The sequence below is a fragment of the Natator depressus genome, chromosome 9 (genome assembly GCF_965152275.1).
Source record: "Natator depressus isolate rNatDep1 chromosome 9, rNatDep2.hap1, whole genome shotgun sequence".
NCBI lineage: Eukaryota > Metazoa > Chordata > Testudines > Cheloniidae > Natator > Natator depressus.
The window spans coordinates 50,962,880-50,983,880 of record NC_134242.1 but is presented as its reverse complement, the minus strand read 5'-3'; the positions used below and the strand labels follow the sequence as shown (position 1 = coordinate 50,983,880).

General features: G+C 47.9%; 1 protein-coding gene across 1 annotated transcript in view; it reads left to right on the top strand.

Annotated features, from left to right (window-relative positions):
* The window catches only part of DZIP1L (DAZ interacting zinc finger protein 1 like), a 42,978-nt gene extending 23,978 nt beyond the window's left edge, over positions 1-19,000 (top strand). Inside the window, exons 11-16 of the mRNA XM_074964152.1 lie at positions 1,957-2,090; positions 4,326-4,518; positions 5,466-5,676; positions 7,453-7,652; positions 12,276-12,415; positions 14,762-19,000. Of these exons, the coding sequence (XP_074820253.1) occupies positions 1,957-2,090; positions 4,326-4,518; positions 5,466-5,676; positions 7,453-7,652; positions 12,276-12,415; positions 14,762-14,941 (1,058 nt within the window). The 3' untranslated portion in view covers positions 14,942-19,000. The remainder of the gene's footprint in view (positions 1-1,956; positions 2,091-4,325; positions 4,519-5,465; positions 5,677-7,452; positions 7,653-12,275; positions 12,416-14,761) is intronic.
* Positions 19,001-21,001: the final 2,001 nt, after the last annotated feature.

Here is a 21,001-nt window from a genome sequence, read left to right as displayed (position 1 = left end):
AAGCCTGACCTTAAAAACCTCTAAGGAAGGAGATTCCACCACCTCTCTAGGTAACGCATTCCAGTGTTTCACCACCCTCCTAGTGAAAAAGTTTTTCCTAATATACAACCTAAACCCCTCCCACTGCAACTTGAGACCATTATTCCTCGTTCTGTCATCTGCTACCACTGAGAACAGTCTAGATCCATCCTCTTTGGAACCCCCTTTCAGGTAGTTGAAAGCAGCTATCAAATCCCCCCTCATTCTTCTCTTCCGCAGACTAAACAATCCCAGTTCCCGCAGCCTCTCCTCATAAGTCATGTGTTCCAGTCCCCTGATCATTTTTGTTGCCCTCCGCTGGACGCTTTCCAATTTTTTCACATCCTTCTTGTAGTATGGGGCCCAAAACTGGACACAGTACTCCAGATGAGGCCTCACCAATGTTGAATAGAGGGGAACGATCACATCCCTCTATCTGCTGGCAATGCCTCTACTTATACATCCCAAAATGCCATTGGCCTTCTTGGCAACAAGGACACACTGTTGACTCATGTCCAGTTTCTCGTCCACTGTAACCCCTAGGTCCTTTTCTGGAGAACTGCTGCCTAGCCATTCGGTCCCTAGTCTGTAGCAGTGCATGGGATTCTTCCGTCCTAAGTGCAGGACTCTGCAGTTGTCCTTGTTGAACCTCATCAGATTTCTTTTGGCCCAATCCTCTAATTTGTCTAGGGCCCTCTGTATCCTATCCCTACCCTCCAGCGTATCTATCTCTCCTCCCAATTTAGTGTCATCTGCAAACTTGATGAGGGTGCAATCCACGCCATCCTCCAGATCGTTAATGAAGATAATGAATAAAACCGGCCCCAGGACCAACCCTTGGGGCACTCCACTTGATACTGGCTGCCAACTAGACATGGAGCCATTGATCACTACCCATTGAGCCCGACAATCTAGTCAGCTTTCTATCCACCTTATAGTCCATTCATCCAGCCCATACTTCTTTAACTTGCTGGCAAGAATACTGTGGGAGTCCGTGTCAAAAGCTTTGCTAAAGTCAAGGAATAACATGTCCACTGCTTTCCCCTCATCCACAAAGCCAGTTATCTCGTCATAGAAGGCAATTTGATTAGTCAGGCATGACTTGCCCTTGGTGAATCCATGTTGACTGTTCCTGATCACTTTCCTCTTCTCTAAGTGCTTCAGAATTGATTCCTTGAGGACCTGCTCCATGATTTTTCCAGGGACTGAGGTGAGGCTGACTGGCCTGTAGTTCCCCGGATCCTCCTCCTTCCCTTTTTTAAAGATGGGTACTACATTAGCCTTTTTTCAGTCGTCCAGGACCTCCCCCAATCGCCATGAGTTTTCAAAGATAATGGCCATGGCTCTGCAATCACATCCACCAACTCCTTTAGCACTCTCGGATGCAGCGCATCCGGCCCCATGGACTTGTGCTCGTCCAGCTTTTCTAAATAGTCCCAAACCATTTCTTTCCCCACAGAGGGCTGGTCACTTCCTCCCCATACTGTGCTGCCCAGTGCAGCAGTCTGGGAGCTGACCTTCTTCGTGAAGACAGAGGCAAAAAAAGCACTGAGTACATTAGCTTTTTCTACATCCTCTGTCACTAGGTTGCCTCCCTCATTCAGTAAGGGGCCCACACTTTCCTTATTGAGAAAGTTATGGCAGAGACAGATTAAGGCAGAGGCACAAGAGACACATGCCTATGGCCCAGCTCCCAGGATCCTCTTGTGATGTTAGAATCTCAGCTTTTGTTTATATATGTCTTGCCCTTGTGGTTGTGAAGAAAAACTTGAAAACATGCCACAGCTGGGGAACAGGGAGCTACCAACCCATCTTCTGCTAGGGAGGAGGGTCCCCAAGACGGACCAGGCCTCTGGTCCCTGAGTCTCTGGCTCTGACTTTGATATTGAGAGTTCAGTCCATCCAAACCCACCCTTGTGATTTTGGGTTTTGCCGCAGACTTGGAGGATACCCTGGACAGGAAGCAGGGGCTCCTGGAAGCCCTGCGGAGGAATCCCAACCTGCTGAAGCAGTTCCGCCCCATTCTGGAGGAGATGTTGGAGGAGAAGCTGGAGAATATGGGCGTGAAGAAGTTGAGTATCAGGAGAGGGGAAACCAAAAAAGCGGGGAGAGAGACATCTCTCTATTTGCAGTGCAGCCCCTTCCCTCCTTGTCCCTTTCACTCCTTCCGGTGTTTCAGATGTTAATTAGCTAGCCGAGGTATGTTAATATTTGTGAGGGAGCATTGCATGGATATAAAGAGCACCTCAAATTTCATTTACGTTATTGTGCTACGTAGAGGCCCTAACTGAGATCAGGATCCCATTGTAACAGGTGCTGCGTAGACAGTCCCTGCCCAGTGCTTGTCATCCAGTTTCTGTGTCCTTCCTTCATGCTCCAGAGAGGGAGGGTGCACCCTTCCCAGGGAGAGCCGGCAGAGCTAAAAGCAACTGAGACCTGCATTGAAGTGGGGCATGGCAGAGATGGGAGCACCCCCAGTCCACCTCAGGTCCTCTAGGGCTTGCATGCAGTCAGCATGTGAGTGACCCTGCAGGTGACAGAGCCAGTTCTCTGAGATTGTTCCTACCCCTTCAGAGACATGTGGGATTGCACTGGGAGGACTAACCGCACCATTGCAGCTGCTAGAGCAGAGGTGGGCAAACTACGGCCCGCGGGCCACATCCGGCCCACAGGACCATCCTGCCCAGCCCTTGAGCTCCCAGCCGGGGAGGCTAGCCCCCGGCCCCTCCCCTGATGTCCCCCCTCCCCTGCAGGCTCAGCTTGCTGCGCCGCCTGCGCTCTAGCCTGCCGCTCCTGCCGGGCCGCACAGCAGCGTGGCTGGCTCCTGCCGAGCAGTGGGGCTGCGAGCTCCTGCTGCTCTGAGTGGCATGGTAAGGGGGCAGGGAAAAGGGGGCATGTCAGGAGGTGTGGATAGGGTTTGGGGCACTCACGAGACAGGGAGTGGGGGGAGGTGGACAGGGGGGTGGGGCCCAGGGGGGGCGGTTAGGAGCCAGGGGTCCCGGGAGGGGGCGGTCAGGGGACAAGGAGCAGGGAAGGGTTGGATGGGTCAGAGGTTCTGAGGGGTGCAGTCAGGGGGCGGGAAGTGGGAGGGGGCAGATAGGGGGCGGGGGGCAGGCTGTTTGGGGAGGCACAGCCTTCCCTACCTGGCCCTCCATACAGTTTTGCAACCCCGATGTGGCCCTCGGGCCAAAAAGTTTGCCCACCCCTGTGCTAGAGCAATGCTCTCTGTGTACGCTGGTGCTTCATAGGTGTAGAGCAGGGGTTCTCAAATGGGGGGTCAGGACCCCTCAGGGGGTTGCAAGGTTATTACATGGGGGGTCGCGAGCTGTCAGCCTCTACCCCAAGCCCCGCTTTGCCTCCAGCATTTATAATGGTGTTAAGTGTTTTTAATTTATAAGGGGGGGTCACACTCAGAGGCTTGCTATATGAAAGGGGTCACCAGTACAAAAGTTTGAGAATCACTGGTATAGAGCAACATGATGGTGGATGGCATAGTGGGTATGACTACACTGCAGATGAAGGTGGCATGGGTAACACTGGTAGTGGGGACTAGCCCAGCAGGGACTCTGGGTATGTATTTACATTGTTAGCCTACACCAGGATCCATGTCACCATGTCCTCACTGCTATTGCTACCCGTGCTGGCTAGATTAAAGCTAGCACAGGTATATCTACCCCTGCTACAATCACCCCTTCATTTGCAGTGCAGATATACCCAATGGTTAGCCTTACTCAGAGCAGGTACAGTCCAGATGTGTGCCCCTGTGTGCTACCAGTTGCACTTTTGTGCGTGTGTGGTGTGTTACCGGAGAGGTGGGGATTGAATGTCACCAGTCTCTAGTGTAGACAGGGCTAAGTGAGGAAAATCATTGAAAATCTCCCATGTGTCTGGGGACTGGCTTACGTGATGCTGACAGGAGTGGAGGGTTGAGAGTGCTCACTTGTCCACACCACTGGTAGGTACCCTGCTGCAGCACACCTCAATGGAGCGTACACTCCTCTGGGCTGAGACTCTTATTACATGTATGTCAACCCGCAGCACAAAGGATGGATGGAGTCTTATACTGGGTCACCTGATGGGGTAGGAGTCTCTCCATCTTATGCTGATGACCATTCTGGGTGTAAGGCCGGATCCAAAGCCAGGTGAATCTGATGGAAAGTTAGATGAGATCCATAGTTTGCAGAAGGCCGGGTTCTCTTTCAGAGGTGATGGAAACCTTAGCGGAGAAGGCTTGTTTCACCATCTGAGGCAGCATCAGAATTATGTCGGGGTGGTTTTAATGTTACCCACAATTCTCTCTGCTTTAGGCTGCGAAGGGGATTCCAGCTCAGACCTATAAAAATCTGAGCTCCCTCGTAATGACTCAGCAGCAGCTGAAGGCCAAGAAATTTCCAAATCTCCTCAACTTGAGGGACAAGCTAGTCCGAGAGGTCACCTGGAAAGTCAAGCAGCGCCAGAAGGATGATGGCATTTTGCCACAGCAACTTTCGGTAGTCTCAGGTAAAGGGCTGCGATGCTGTCTTTGGAAACCTGTGCTGCAGACAAGAGTTCAATCCCAACATAGTGTTATTGTCATGAGACATTTCCGTGACCCATTGTGCATCCCCAAGGAAAACTGGGCAAGATAGATATTGTATTCAGTGTCAAATAACCATTTGCACTTGCGATGTGCACTGCTTGCCTTGAGTGACCTTGCAAAAAAAAGTTATATATAAAAATAAAACACACACTTCTCAGCTGTGGGGAATGGATGGGGAAGAGCTCAAAGGGAAAAGAGCTGCAAGAAGAACCTGGTCCGCAAACTCTCTTCCTTCTGCCTGTTGCTAGAACATGCAGAGATCCAGTTTATCAGCATCAAATGGGGGTTATAGCGAGCCACAAAGCACAGTGTCAGCACACATTAGTGGAATGCCACACAGGAAATACCAGAAGGACAGTGCAGGTGGAGAGAGTGGGTGGGGTGAGGGAATGAAGGTGATTCTAACCCACCTTTCTTCTTCTCTATTTTTGGGCCAGCTAGGGACCAAAACATCCTTCAGAATAGTTTAGAGCAGCCTAAAAACAGCTGTCTGTTACACCAGCTGAGTTACTGCATTGTCCAAGGATCAGACAGAGTCACATATGTCGACCTCTCCTCCCAATGTGAAGTGGATGTGTGTGTGTGGGAGGGGAAGGAAGTCACCTAACACTGGCTACATTGGCTGTGTGACATTTTGAGAATGTTAGATGATAAAGCATGGGAGTTCTCATCAGCCACTCATTTTGTATGTTTTTTTCTTTTCTTAAGCCAATCCAGTTTAACAGCATCAATTTACAAGCATTAATCCTGGCTGCTGGGCAAAAATCTGCTTGGGCCAAGCAGCTTGTAGGTGTTAAAGAACAGCCATACTGGGTCAGACCAAAGGTCCATCTAGCCTTTGCTCTCAGTGTCCCTTGTACCTTTCCAGCTAAAAGCCAGAAGAGCCCCCTGTCGCCTCGCCGGGTCGCATCTGCCAAGCCTAGAGCACTGCAAGTTGAGTTACAGCCCTATGCGGAGGAGACGCCCAAACCAGCTCCTCGGAGCAAAGCCAGCTATTCCCACAGCCCAGTAGAGGTGCCCAAAGTAATGCCACAAAGCAAAGCCAGCAGCTCACGACATGCTGCCATCCAGCATCTGAGGTGAGGCCCATCCACACCTCCCATCCTCACCACGGACATTGCACTCATGCCTTTCATTAGCATGCTTACTGGGGCGAGCAGCCTCGTACCAAGCTTGGACATCGCTATTCTATTACAATGGGGACTGCAGTAGCCCCAGGGCCCCACAGTGCTAGGTGAAGTGCAAACGCAGATCATTTGTTGCGGCAGGAAGCTTTGCGTGGGGTGCACCTGAAATGTCTAAGCTGCAGGCCCCATGGAGGGTATGTTTACCCTAGGGAATTTCCAGCTCGAGTAGATACACCAGCACTAACTCTGATTCATAGAACCATGGGGTGAGAAGGGACTGCAAAGGTCATCTAGGCTAACCCCCTGGTAAGGTGCAGGATTTGTTGTGTCTAAACCATCCAAGACTATCTAGCTTCCTTTTGAAAGCCTCCAGGGAAGGAGCTTTCACGTGTTGTAATGTGACAGCCATGATTGAGCTATCATGCTAAAAATAGCAGGGTATGCTTGGCATGATGGGCTAGCCGCCCCAAGTACATGCCTAGGGTCTTGGATGGGATAAGACTCGGGGTGACTAGTTCATCCCGCCGCCCATGCAGCTGCAGTTATTTTTTTTTAAATCATGTAGCTACTTTTAGCATGCTAGCTCAACCAGAGCTCGTGTGGATATGTCCACCTGAGCTGGAAAGGACACCTCCAGCTCCAATACAGATAGACTTTGCAGAATTCCTTTCTTATTGTTTTATAATTTCAACAGATAATGCCATTGCCTAAAAATAAACTTTTATTTTTATTTTTGTCAATTTAAATAATTGTCTGGCCTCCCCCATAACTTCTCACAACTGTGAAAATTTAATGAGAGTAGATGTTGAGATTCAATTTGTCCAATTTGACCTTTAACTTTTTCAAATATTATATAACATAAAAATATCCCAATTAATTTTGTTTCCAACTGAAAAGGCTAAACATTTCATGCCAAGAATATCAACCAGGACATTTTGACATCATCAAAGTGCTTTGTTTGGGGGGTTTTCCCTCCACAGGAAATGCCAACACTGTTTTGATGAAATGAAATGCCAAAAATGTTTTGATGAAAAATGTCCAAGTAGCTCTAGTAATAAAAGAGACTAGAAGGACAAGAATGGAGAGGCCATGCCGCTTAGGCAGAATGAAGAGGGCAACTGGGAGGGGATAAGAGATGACAGAGGAGAGGTATGGAGTAACTGGGTTGTGTAGGGTTTTAAAAGTGAGAACAAGGAGCTCACATTTGCCCCAGGGAGGAAGAGGAAGCCAGCTGAGGGTTTTGAAGATGGGCTGGAAGTAGACCAAGAACTGGACAAGATACTTTGTGGCAGCATTTTGGACTGAAGAGGATGAATTGGCAGTCAGAAATTCCTGCTCCCCCTGCTGGTTGGGAACAAGCTAGGTACCGAAGCTGTGATAGCCTGCTCCTGAAAGTGGTGTGGTGCTAAGCCAGGGCTGAGGTGCATGGAGCAGCTGCTGCAAGTACCAGTGGGATGGGGGTGAAGGAAAACAGGCCTAATATTTGCTCCTGTACTCTACCTTGCTGTTCAAAGTTTCAGTGCTGGTTGTACGTATGCTCTCGCCCCACCAGGAGACTTGAACACACAACCTTCTAGCCAACCGCTGAAAGCACTGCCAATCTGTATTTAATGACAATGGTCTTGGTGTCCTCATCACAGATTGTCCCAGATATCCCTGACCCAACTGCTCAGAGCCCTCCACTTCTTCCATGTCTGACCTTTCCTTCTTCCATCATTTTACTTTCAGCACCCCACCTTTCAGTTCCGAGGAGGACTCTGGGGAGGACTGCGCCAGCCTCACCCCAGGGAAATTCAAACATCCCATCACCCTGCAGCAAGCGCAAACCCCTTTGAGGCTGACCCAGAATGACGAAACCACATCAGACTGGTCTGACATCGATTCCTCAGAGGGAAAAGCCAGCCCAGCCGTGAGAACCACTCCAACAGGTGAATCATAAATAATAATTTTCATCTGTCAGAATACAGTTAATGTGCTAAAATCAGAAATCTCTATCGTAGTTCATGCCCTGATACTGAAGGAAAGGGGAGATTTGCATGCACATCTGTTTCTACATTTGACAGCTTAAGCCCACAAAAGAGGTAATTGTATGTTAGTGTCTATTCAGCCCGTTCTCAGCCTGGGGGAAACTGATTGTGAAGAGAATGGGGTGGTCATTCTCCAGGAATAGAATCCTAAATGCACTAGTGCCAAGGCCCCAGAAAAGGACATTTCTCACCCTGCTTTTCCTAACACAAGACCCAGAGGCACCAAGATAATGGGTGTCAGGAGCAAGACTTTGTTCTGATGCATCTGCACTCTTGGAAGTCAGTTGCAGTGGCACGCTGCTGGTTCAGCTAAGGGGTGTTCACAGATAGATAGCCTGCACCCTGCTCTGGGGTAGTTCTCCCCATGAGAAACAAAACCAGCTTCTGTTTTCCTGCAGAGCCATTACTAAGTCACTTTGGCTCCAATCCACATGAGCAGTCCCACTGAAGTCCATGGGACTATTCACCCGCATAAAGATACACATGTACACATGTACCTTCCTGGATCAGGGCCTTTGTGAGGGGATTAACAGTGATGTGCTTTCAAAATGCACTGTCGCTCCCCTCTTAAACCCCAGAGAGTGGGATGCATGGTTCCTTCTCTATCCCTTTAGAATAGACCTTGCCATTAGCCCAGGGGATTTCTCAATATCTTCTTTAGGTGTAAGAAATAATGTTGTTCAAAGGGACCTCTCAGCTTGGCATTTTTAAATGGACTAAAATGCTAGTTTCTGCTAGCTCACCCTGAAAGTGTGAGTGCTGTCTTTTTAAAAAATGCTTTTGGGGAACAAATATCAGGGTTTTTCTGCTGCCCTACTGAGATTTATCATAGAATCATAGAATATCAGGGTTGGAAGGGACCTCAGGAGGTCATCTAGTCCAACCCCCTGCTCAAAGCAGGACCGATCCCCAATTAAATCATCCCAGCCAGGGCTTTCTCAAGCCTGACCTTAAAAACTTCTAAGGAAGGAGATTCCACCACCTCCCTAGGTAACGCATTCCAGTGTTTCACCACCCTCCTAGTGAAAAAGTTTTTCCTAATATCCAACCTAAATCTCCCCCACTGCAACTTGAGACCATTACTCCTTGTTCTGTCATCTGCTACCACTGAGAACAGTCTAGAGCCATCCTCTTTGGAACCCCCTTTCAGATAGTTGAAAGCAGCTATCAAATCCCCCCTCATTCTTCTCTTCCGTAGACTAAACATCCCCAGTTCGCTCAGCCTCTCCTCATAAGTCATGTGTTCCAGTCCCCTGATCATTTTTGTTGCCCTCCACTGGACTCTTTCCAATTTTTTCACATCCTTCTTGTAGTGTGGGGCCCAAAACTGGACACAGTACTCCAGATGAGGCCTCACCAGTGTCGAATAGAGGGGAACGATCACGTCCCTCGATCTGCTGGCAATGCCCCTACTTATACATCCCAAAATGCCATTGGCCTTCTTGGCAACAAGGGCACACTGTTGACTCATATCCAGCTTCTCGTCCACTGTAACCCCTCGGTCCTTTTCTGCAGAACTGCTGCTGAGCCATTCGGTCCCTAGTCTGTAGCAGTGCATGGGATTCTTCTGTCCTAAGTGCAGGACTCTGCACTTTGTCCTTGTTGAACCTCATCAGATTTCTTTTGGCCCAATCCTCCAATTTGTCTAGGTCTCTCTGTATCCTATCCCTACCCTCCAGCGTATCTACCTCTCCTCCCAGTTTAGTGTCAGTTTATGGGGCGGGGGGGGTGTTTCTAGCAACGTAGAAACTGACTATACAGGGAGACAATGAAACAAACTATATACAAAGGGCTGTCAAATGCACACCAGAAAGAATCACTTATTTCAAGTAGCTCCCTTTGACTATAGAAGCCTTTGGTGCTATAGTAGATACCACAGTTCCCTGGCTGAATCCTCAGTGGGGAATAAATCCAGGACTTTTATCTCCAACGTGCCAGCTTCTCTTGCTTGAGCTAAATGATGTCCATTGCCTGGGAGCAGCAGTAGGCATCTTTCATCTGTGGAGCAGCCACCGCAGAGACAGACATTTGGCAAGCATGTTACATGGGTACCACATGTTTAGACCCACATGTTGAAGTTGTCCCTTTAAATGACAGTCCTGATGCACATTATTGGCAAAGAACTTGTGTACACCAAAGGTTTTTTAGCTAGCCCCTTTGTAAAGGCTAGTGTGAATGCTCCCCAAGCGTTTGTTGAAGGATATAAACCTTGTACACTGGTGAACCATGGGCAGAGGTATAGTTTTGATCTTACCGACCTTCCTCGCAGTAAAAACTTCAGAGCGTTGTCTCTAGGACTTTCCAGCAGGATAGTTAATGCGTGTTAATTATCCCGCAGTAAAACCAATGGTTTTTGGCAGTGAAAACTATTGCCTTTGTGGTTCACCCTGTGCCCAGCTCCGTGGTCAACTACAGGCACTTTTATCCTGGAACAGACATTTGGGGCATGTTAAGACTATTTCTTATACACATGCTAACTATGTTGAGTTAATTGGCAATCAGTTAGCTGGAGGGCACTAAACAGGCCCTAAACCACTGGAGCAGCTTACCAAGGTTCGTGGTGGATTCTCCATTGCTGACAATTTTTAAATGCAGATGGGCTGTGTTTCTAAAAGCTCTGCTCTAGGAATTACTTTGGGGAAGTTCTCTGGCCTGTGCTACATAGGAGATCAGACTGGACGGTCCTAATGGTTCCTTCTGGCCTTGGCATCTATGGAAATGACCCAGTGGCTCCTTCCATGATGTCAGTACTTTGCATCAACATCTCAGTAATCTCAGTGATTGGCCATGAGCCATAAAGCCTTTCTTGTGCAGGCCAGCAGTTCAGAGCTGAACCAGGCTGGGCGTGGACAAAAGTCATTCTTCCCTGGCTGCTAGTCAGCCCTGTCTACGAAATGAGCGGGTGCCTTCTATCCACTGCCTAGCTGGCAGCCATCTGCATCACAAAAATTGTCACCACAACCAGAGTCCACATCAGCTCTTTTTGGAAGGACTGACTAGACATGGAGCTAGAAGCTCCAACACTTAGCAGGAACCTTAGTAACTCAGGATTGAGGCACACTGCTGTGGTAGCCTGCAGCTGATTGTATTTGTCCTATGGGTGAATTGAGGCTGGAAGTTAGGACTGTTTCTGACCATCAGAGGAGTGAGGTTTTGGAACAGCCTCCTCATAGGAGCACTGGGGGCAAACAACCAAATTGTTTGTTTGAAGACGGAGCTTGGTAAGTTTGCAAGCGATATGATCGGGTTGCCTGAGATAGCATGAGACTGGACTCAGTGACCCAGGAGGTCCCTTCCAGTCCTGTGTACTATGGCTCCATGTCTAGTTGGCAGCTGGTATCAAGTGGAGTGCCCCAAGGATCGGTCCTGGGGCCAGTTTTGTTCAATATCTTCATTAATGATCTGGAGGATGGTGTGGATTGCACCATCAGCAAGTTTGCAGATGACACTAAACTGGGAGGAGAGGTAGATATGCTGGAGGGTAGGGACAGGATACAGAGGGCCCTAGACAAATTAGAGGATTGGGCCAAAAGAAATCTGATGAGGTACAACAAGGACAAAGTGCAGAGTCCTGCACTTAGGATAGAAGAATCCCATGCACTGCTACAGACTAGCGACCGAATGGCTAGGCAGCAGTTCTGCAGAAAAGGACCTAGGGGTTACAGTGGACGAGAAGCTGGATATGAGTCAAGGGTGTGCCCTTGTTGCCAAGAAGGCCAATGGCATTTGGGGCTGTATAAGTAGGGGCATTGCCAGCAGATTGAGGGATGTGATCGTTCCCCTCTATTCAACATTGGTGAGGCCTCATCTGGAGTACTGTGTCCAGTTTTGGGCCCCATACTACAAGAAGGATGTAAAAAAATTGGAAAGCGTCCAGCGGAGGGCAACAAAAATGATCAGGGGACTGGAACACATGACTTATGAGGAGAGGCTGCGGGAACTGGGATTGTTTAGTCTGCGGAAGAGAAGAATGAGGGGGGATTTGATAGCTGCTTTCAACTACCTGAAAGGGGGTTCCAAAGAGGATGGATCTAGACTGTTCTCAGTGGTAGCAGATGACAGAACGAGGAGTAATGGTCTCAAGTTGCAGTGGGGGAGGTTTAGGTTGGATATTAGGAAAAACTTTTTCACTAGGAGGGTGGTGAAACACTGAAATGCGTTACCTAGGGTGGTGGTGGAATCTCCTTCCTTAGAGGTTTTTAAGGTCAGGCTTGACAAAGCCCTGGCTGGGATGATTTAATTGGGGATTGGTCCTGCTTTGAGCATGGGGTTGGAGTAGATGACCTCCTGAGGTCCCTTCCAACCCTGATATTCTATGATTCTATGAACTATAGTTGGCTTCTCAGCTCCATCACTGACACCTTTCACCAGCAACATGTTCCCTTTTAAACTGGAAAAGAGGTCTGGAAGGAAATCCTTTCCCATCCACTCTGAGTCCTGATGAGCAATTCAGTTGTGCAGCGATATTGACCACGTGATTGCAGGGCCCTGGATTCCAATTCTAACAAGCTGTGCTCTGTGTAGGGACGCTGGTGTCTGCAATGGCTAAAAATCTGGAGCGCACACTGAGCATGCCAGCAAGGAAGCCTGCTGGTGGGAGAAAACTCCTCCCCGCCGCAGCCTCTGATTCTCCGAAAGCGAGTCACTCAGCCAAGAAACTCCAGGTACCTTGTGCAACAGGCAGATTTTTGGAGAAAGCTGGGCAAGCCATACAGAGAATGGGAAGTGTCTGGTATTCAGGAATGCAACGATTTAGTATGGAGACCAGCATCGTCTCAAACCATTTCCCAGTCGAAACCACTGTACAGCCAGAGACTCAAAAAATAACAAGCCATTGGGGTAGTGGAAGGAGTTTTAGAGCGTTCACACTGGGGAGGAGGAATGTGTGTTTATGCTCTGGGCTGACAATAGTTCAGTGATGTCTAGAGAGCCCCACGGTTGGTTCAGGTAAATCTGGTGTCCCTGGTTCAACTGTTCATTTGGGTCCCCCAGCTGCAAAGCTAAAGACTCAGTGTGTGATTTTTCCCCTCTGCCTCCCACACCTCCCCATAGAACAGTTCTGCCATATAAGCTGGGTGAGGATCGAGAGTACCATGGAGCATGAGGGGTGAGAATAGGGAACCTATCCCAGACCAGGTGGGTCTTTGTAGGGGAGCTAGGGCAACTGCATGGAGGAGGGGAGAACATGCAATATGCCCCAGCTAGAGGAAAGAGAAGCCAAGATGCTCCAGGCCAGCTCGTCCTGTACAGAACTTTGTGCTGGAGCGACAGCAGTGGGTATCACAGCAGCATTTCCATCTGCCCCAAGGATTCAGAGCCCATGAAGCTGCAGGTTCGGCAGCATTACCAGAACCAGCCTTTGAGATCTAGATGCGGCTGTGCGGACGTCATCTCAGCGTTCAGCCCAATGGGACTGATTTTCAGCTGGTGTAAATCAGCCCAGCAGCCTGGTCACAGAGACAGTCTCTGCTGGGAGGAGCGATGGTGATTTATAGCTGTGGAGGATCTGCCCCATCATCCAGTTATTTTGTAGCCCCTTCCGAATATTTGCCTGTTCACAATTTTTGGAAAATGGAAATTCACATGGTTAAAGACAGATATGAAATGCCTGGGAATGAAATTAAACAGAAGTCTCTGGAACATGTCCAGAGCTAATTGGGGTGACATGATGAAAAAATGTGACATATGTAACCTCAATTTTAATTACATTAACTCTTTCTCATAAGTGGCTGCAGCACTGAAGTCCTATTGCTTTTTAAAATTACTTTCCCTGAACAGTCCCACTGAGCATACCAAAAAGTTTCTTCACAACAATGTGAAAGAGATTTTCTGCCTTCATCTGGCAAAGCAGAAAGCCAAGAGTGCGATTTATAAAATGATTTGCAACCCATGAACATGGGAAAGAGTCTAGCAAGCATCAAATTACATCCTCACATTAAATCTTCTGCTTCTCATGCAACTTGGGCACAATGTGGTGTTGTAGGATAAATCAGAAATAATCCCAGCCAAGCCACTAACACAGGGGATTCCTTACTGAAATCACAGTAGGAACCTGAAAACACTCCTTGAAGGTGGGGTAAATGAATGACACTCAAAGTAAGGCCAAATCTTGCCCAAGAAAATACAAAGGTGTATTTGGGTGTAAAGTAACCCGATCCTGCTATAAGAGACTTGTGGGTACAAGGAACTATCCTAGCAAATCCAGCTGCAGGATTGGGTCCTTAGATCCCTGGAAAGCCTGGGTTGTAGCTGTAATTTACATAAAGTATCAGACCTGTTCAATGAATGAAATGTCATTGGTTTTATTGAAACAGATGCCGAACCAAAAGTGAATGTCAGCGCCCACTGGCAATAGGTCATGAGGGATTGTTTAGGAATAGACTCAGGGGAAGACTTTCTGCAACTATCTCAACATTGTTCCCCCATGTATATTTTTTTCAGTTTTTGAAATGTCATGGAAATTCTGTAACTTGACACACTTCAAGCAGCTCTGCCCAATTCCTCTCCCAGCTTCATTAAATCAGGACTGGATGTGTCATTCTAAAATATATACTCTAGCTCAACCCACAAGATGTGGGCTTGGTGCAGGAATCCCAGGCTGAACCTCTGACCTGTGTTATGAAAGAGGTCAGACTACATGATCCCAACAGCCTGGTCAGGCCCATAACTGTGTATTTGAGTTTCCTAGGGAGTCCTTGTAGTTCATGCTCCATAATACACATCTGAGCATATAAGTAGCTCTGCTGCTGGGCTGGCCCTGCCTTGCACTGGGAAGTGCTGGGGAGCTGCAACAGAAAACCAGTAGCTGAAGGAAGCATTTGATAAACGTAAATTTGGATTTGAATGATAAGGGTTTGCCACGTGGAAATGCTCCCATGGGTGCAGAGGGCAAGCACTATACTAATCCCATGCCAGCCCCCTGCAATCAGCCAGGGCCATTATCAGCAAAGACAGCACCGGCTAATGCTCGCCATGTTTGCTCATTCTGTCTCCTCCCATTCCCCATGCAGTTTGTGGATGAGAACAGCGACTTGGAAACTTCCTCCCTTGAAGAGATCACCCAGCTCCTGGACGCCAAGAGCCAGATGAAGCAGCAGCAGCAACCAGCTGTGAGGCACAGCGGGAACTCGGCAGGGTCGCAGGGCACCAGCGTCTGGAGTTCCAACAGCACGAGGGCTGGAGGCTGGTGACTTGCCTGATAGCTCCCTTCGCCGTACCCTACAAGTGCTTGGATTTCAGGGCCCAGTCCCAAAGCTGGAAGTTCCTGCTGTGTGGCCACAAGGCTTTGGAATCCCGCTACTCATAGGAAGATCAGGCACTGGGCTCCAATTTAAAAACAACCCACCAGTTTAGAGCGATCAGAATGGGAATCCCTGTCCCATGGCCTCAAGTGCTACCTAGCCATGACGCATTTTTGCAATGGCTGCCCAAGTGCCCTCTCCACAGTGCATGAGGGTCAGTGTATCCTGGGCTGGTTGGAAAAACATATCATTCAACACCCCTGCATGTGGAGGGGCATATTCTGCTGCCCAGCCACCAGTGTGAAGAAAGTAGTGGGACTGAGCATGTGGAGGAAAGTCAGTGTGTCAGCATTCAGGGGATACACAGGGCTCTGTGGGGGCAGGGCAAGGGCATGGTTGCCATCTTTTGGACACACTGTAGTTGGGTCATGCATAGTATGAAGGCCACTGGAGCATCAAGGCTACAGGTACATCCCCCAAGCTTCTCATCCCCTCCTTGGCCGAGCAGAGGAAGGAACCCCTCACTCCTGCCGCCCAGAGAGATCCCCAGCAGACAGCTCACTGTGCATAGATTCACAGGATCAGGCCCTAAAGAAGTCCGATTGTGCCCCAGAGCTCCATGCACAGTGCAGACTCTCCTCATGCAGATCAACCCCTTCCATGCGGCTAGGGGGTCAGCTGCCTTGGTGGCATCATCCCCCCATTCCTCCAGGCCCGTGGCAGGCGATCCTTGTCTGCCTTGTGGGAGGAGATAGGGCAGGGCCCTTGGAGGGATGGGAATGTATTTTGGACCCCCACAGCCCTGCACAGCCATGAAAAGATAACACAGGCCACAGCTAGGTTATTTTAATGCCTCCCCACTGTCTGCACTGGGGAGCCCCCTTTAGGAGGGATCCTAGTGACAGCTGCTGGCTGTGAGGCCCCATCAGCTCAGTTCCATAGGAGGCACTTTGCCAGGGAGCAGGCAAGGGGAGGAGGGATTGGGGCAGCCTGCCAGGGGCACAGGGTCTCAGATGGATGGCTGGTCCTCCCACACTGGGGGATGGTTGGGCTGGCCCCACGGCCTGTTCTTCAGGGGGCAAACCTCCTCTCCCCACTGGAACGCTGTCCACAAGGAGAGCCTCAGTAGGTTTCCATCCCTCTTCCCCACCTCACACTGGGGGTGTTCCCCTAGGAGCGGGAATCCGGCCCTGATTTTATAGCCGGGGAGCAAAAGATAAGATACAAGAAACAGGACTCTGTTAATCCCCTCAGCGCTGCATGGACAGGCCCCTCAGCATGGGCCTGACTGCAGCTACTCCCTCTGACAGAGTATGCCAGCTCAGATGAGCCGTGTCCTACAGCTGGCAAAGCAATGCAGAGAGAGGGTGACAGAGAAAACATTAACACGATTGGGAATGCTTGGCAAGTTCTCTCTGAGAACACACATGTACAGAAACGTCCACTCGATGGCGCCATAGCCCCAGAAATGGGCAGGGCTGCTATACTTAGTACTGACTAAGGGAGCTGCTGGAAACTCAGGAGCAGGTTGTGGGAACAGATCTGATCAAGCAGGTGCACTTGTCTAAAGCACATTACAGAAAGCAGCAGAGCTCTGTCACATAAATACGCAGAGTCTGGCTCTCCGTGAGCTTGCACCTTATGCCGTTGCTTACGCCAAGGAGCATAAAATATTACCTGGTCAGAACGGTAGCCACTTACATCCTCCCCTTGCATGTGCATAAATTGTTACACAAGGTGCAGTGCAGAGGATCAGCCCCACAGTGTCATGCACTGAAGGGCATACGAAACCACATCCTGGGCTCGGTGTACTAAGAATCCACAAGGTTCAGCAATGAACTCTACAGTGCCTCACAATCTCCTCAGCTGCACCAGAGGGACACAGCCCATAGCTGTTACGACCGATAACACTGTGAATTTAAGATATATCTGCAAGGTGGCTTGTGGCTGGGCCTTGTTCAGGTGCAAAAGGAGGAGGATGCAAACGCTTTCCTAGTGTCCCACTGGCAAGGGACCTCTGCAGTCTGTGGCCACTCCAGAGGGCAGGAGCTGCCCCCTGCGAGTGCTTCCTGAATCTCAAGCCATGCCAAAAGGACAGGGAGTGAGTGGAGCCACACAATGCTGCCCCAGAGCTATAGGGCAGAGCCGCACCTCTGCCTACTGATAGCTCTGCCTTAATGACAGATCTGGCTCCCTGTGTGACTAGAATGGCTGGATACGGTGTATTACTTACATAATCAATATAACAGCCTTCCCAAATGCTACCTCCCACTCACATGAGGATGCTTTTCATGGTACTTTTACAAGGCTGTGATATATTTCCACGACTCCAAAGGGTTAACAAGGTTTCACTGCATTTGCTCGAGCTCCCTTTGCTTTACAACATATCTGCTTTGATTTGCACTGTCCTTCCTAATCAGGGTATTTTTCTTATTTGTCGCAGAGTTCCTCTGTGTTCCTCCTAGCGAGAGAGTTATTCTGCTCCCATGCCTTGATGCAGCAAAGCACTTTAGCATGGGAATGGTCCCACTGTCTTCAGTGCATCAGTGCTTGATATTATGCATGTGCTTAAGACCTAGATCCTGAAAGTTATTTCAGGGGAGCTAGGCACCTTTGAGGAGCTGGGCCTAAGTGCTTTGCTAGATGAGTGTTTCAGAGGCAACTGCCTTCAGCCAAGTGAATCAAAAGAAATCCAATCTGTGTTCAAGGGACACTCATTTTGAAATCAGGTGACTTTTTAAAACAGTTAAAAATTATTCCAGGTATTAACCCTGACCCTGAGTCCGCCTGCCCTTTTTTGTTGTACAATCAAATTTTCATTTTTTTAAATATGATTTGTCTCCCCCCTGGTGCGAGGGAAATTGACTAGACAAGGAGAAACACAAAGTGACTTGACAAAAAGTGCTGTCAAAGGTAAAAATTTAATGGAAAAATAGGAACAAAGTTAGTTTTCAGATTGGCATCACTGAAGAGACTGAAGCATTGCTTGAAAGAAGAGTATGTGAAGAAGTGTCAGACTTCGGGGTGGTGGGGATTAAATGAATGGTGTCCCTTTAGTATGCCCATCAAAAACATCTATGCATGAGTTTGGAACTGGTTTTAGAAAGCAAAAGGACTCTCAAGAGCATAAGAACAGCCATACTGGGTCAGACCAATGGTCCATCTAGCCCAGTATACTGTCTTCTGACAGTGACCAGTGGCAGATGCTTCAGCGGGAATAGGGCAATTATCAAATGATCCCTTCCCTTTCATCCAGTCCCCATATCTGGCATTTGGAGGGTTAGGGACACCCAGAGCAGGGGTTGTGTCCCTGAAAATCTTGGCTAGTTGCCATTGCTGGACCTATCCTCTTCTTGTTATATCACCCTCCATATGATGGGAAACAACCAGGGACTTCCTGCTCTAGAATGGAGTTTGCCTGTGCGCAGCTGAACAGAAATGCAAATCATAGCTTTACTCGCCTTCTTATTTTTAAATTATTGGAGGACCCTATCCAAAGAATGAATATAGTCCATGAAAATAAGTTACTGCACAAAATGAGTTTTGCTACTTAAATTTAGCCTTAAAAATGAAGTAAGTGCCAGGAAATCTATACATTTTTGTACATCTACTTATATGCTGTGTCTGAGACAATTCTGACAATTCAGATTTCTAATTTTTGTAAATTTGAAAAAAGGAAAAATCAGTGACATTTTTACAACCTCCATGCCCCTCCCCCCTTTTTTTTCCAACCAAGTATAGAGCTGGTTGGAATTTTTACATTTTTGTAATTTCATTTTTTTTAAAAAAAAGGTCAAATTAAAAGCAAAATTCATTACATTTTCCCACTTTTTTCAACGAATTTTAATGTCTACTGCCTTTCTAGTGCCTAGTGTCATTAGGGAAAAAATATTTTAAACTAACATTTTACATATCTGGTCTCATTGTCTGTGGAATATAAAAGAGTCTGAGTTTAGGAGAATGGAAATAGAAATTCAATCCAAAATGACATTTCTGAGCTTTCATAAAATATCAAGAATACCTGGTAACTAGCAATCTCAAAACAAGTACAAACAAACCCTATCTGAAAACACAGAAGTGTGTTCCACACACCCCATCACTAATTAATTTTCCCATTTTAAGTAAGAATTATGATTTATTTGTATTAATTATTTATTATGGCTACAGTGTCATAGCAAGGCCTGATAATCTACAATTACTTTAACAGACGTTATCCTTCTTTTTGGCTGGTGATCAGCCTATTTTTGAATACTTCCTTCAATATAACGTGTTTGTTTCAGCAGCGGGGTTTTCTTTTAAATTGTTCCTTCTGGAGCTTTTGTCTGGGGAAAGAAAATGAAAGAGTCCCACCAAACATGCTCTAGAATAGTAAATGAGTTTACATTGTCACAGGTCCAAGGTGTTAGCTGGAATGCACCTGAAGCTAGAGTAAATACACATGGGCTAAGGAAGTCAAATCCAGTTCTTAACTCATGGGCCGCAGGCCGCCACTCCCTAGCTGTAGCTCCCTTATTGTTATTAATGATTTCTGGTCGCTCCAGCTCAGCACATCATGCTAGGCGCTATACAATCACATAGTAAGAGATAGACCCTCGCTGCAGGTCTTCCAATCTAAAGAGCCAAAACACAGGCATAAAGAGGTGAACTGACTCACACAGCAGGGCAATGGAAGAGCTCAGCTGCTGCCTTAGTCATTGGACCACACTGGTTCTCTCATCTAGAGACGCCACATGCAGTCCTGTAGGCTTTGGCTCCCATTGCCATCCCCCTGGCTCCACCTGAACCCAGCCCCTTCCCCACATGTCATTGCTCTAGGAATGGTTTGGGGGCAGGTGTCTGGCCTGTGTTATGCAGGAGGTCAGAAGAGAGGATCACAGTGGTCCCTTCTGACCTCGGAATCTATGAATATGAATCCCATGCAGAGGCCTAACAATGGCCTTTATATTGATGTCCACTTTGTATCAGGGATTCCAAGGTAGCTGTTCTCGTGGCCCTGGCCAGCATTTTTAACCATTTCAGTGTAGAGAGTCTATGGACATGTGGAAAGAACCATAAAGACCACACGGGCAGTCAGAGACTCCCAAAGTTTTGTGTCTCACTGACCCAGCCAACAGGAGAGTCAAAGCTCATTGAAAGGAGCAGGTAGCGCAGCATTCACAAATGAGGGGAAGGAGAAAAGAATCTGTGTGCCAGAGGTAGGGATGGTTGCAAACAAGAGACACCACACAATGGGGGCCATTGGTGGGAATGCCCAGGTCCCTTTCTATACTTGCTGGATTGAAAATAACATGATACACTTGTACTGCAGTAGTGTGCTACTGGAACATGAATATTCTACAGATTGATCAATCTTTTAACCAGCATACCAGGTCTTAGTATCCCTTAACACCTTCTGCCAGGAACCCTGGAAATGTATTTACCAGCCTCTGTTGTTCAGTCAGCCCTCCCATGGAACACAGTGCTGTATTAATTAAGTAACACCACAGGTTGCAATAGTCTTTGGATCAAAATCAATTATGTTTGACCTGGATACATAATTTCCAACCTGCAAACAAACAGTGCAGCCTCATGCTTGAAAGAGCCTCTGCCACACTTCAGCACATTAGATAAAAACAACCAGTTTTACCAGTGTACGTGTATGTGTTCCAACTATCCCTATGTTGACTGTGTACGTCACCTCAGGATGGGATGCAGAGTTGAAGTTTCTAGATGCTATTAATGACTGCTTCTTGGAGCAGCTAGTCCAGGAACCCACAAGGGGAGAGGCAATTCTTGATTTAGTCCTAAATGGAGCACAGGAGGTCCAAGAGGTGAATATAGTTGAACCACTCAGCAATAGCAACCATAATATAATTAAATTTAACATCCTTGGGAGTGGATGGGAAGATACCAAAGAAGCCCACCACAGCGGCATTTAACTTCAAAAACGGGAACTACACAAAAATGATGAAGCTAGTTAAACAGAAAATAAAAAGGAACAGTCATAGATTCTTCTTTGAGTGCTTGCTC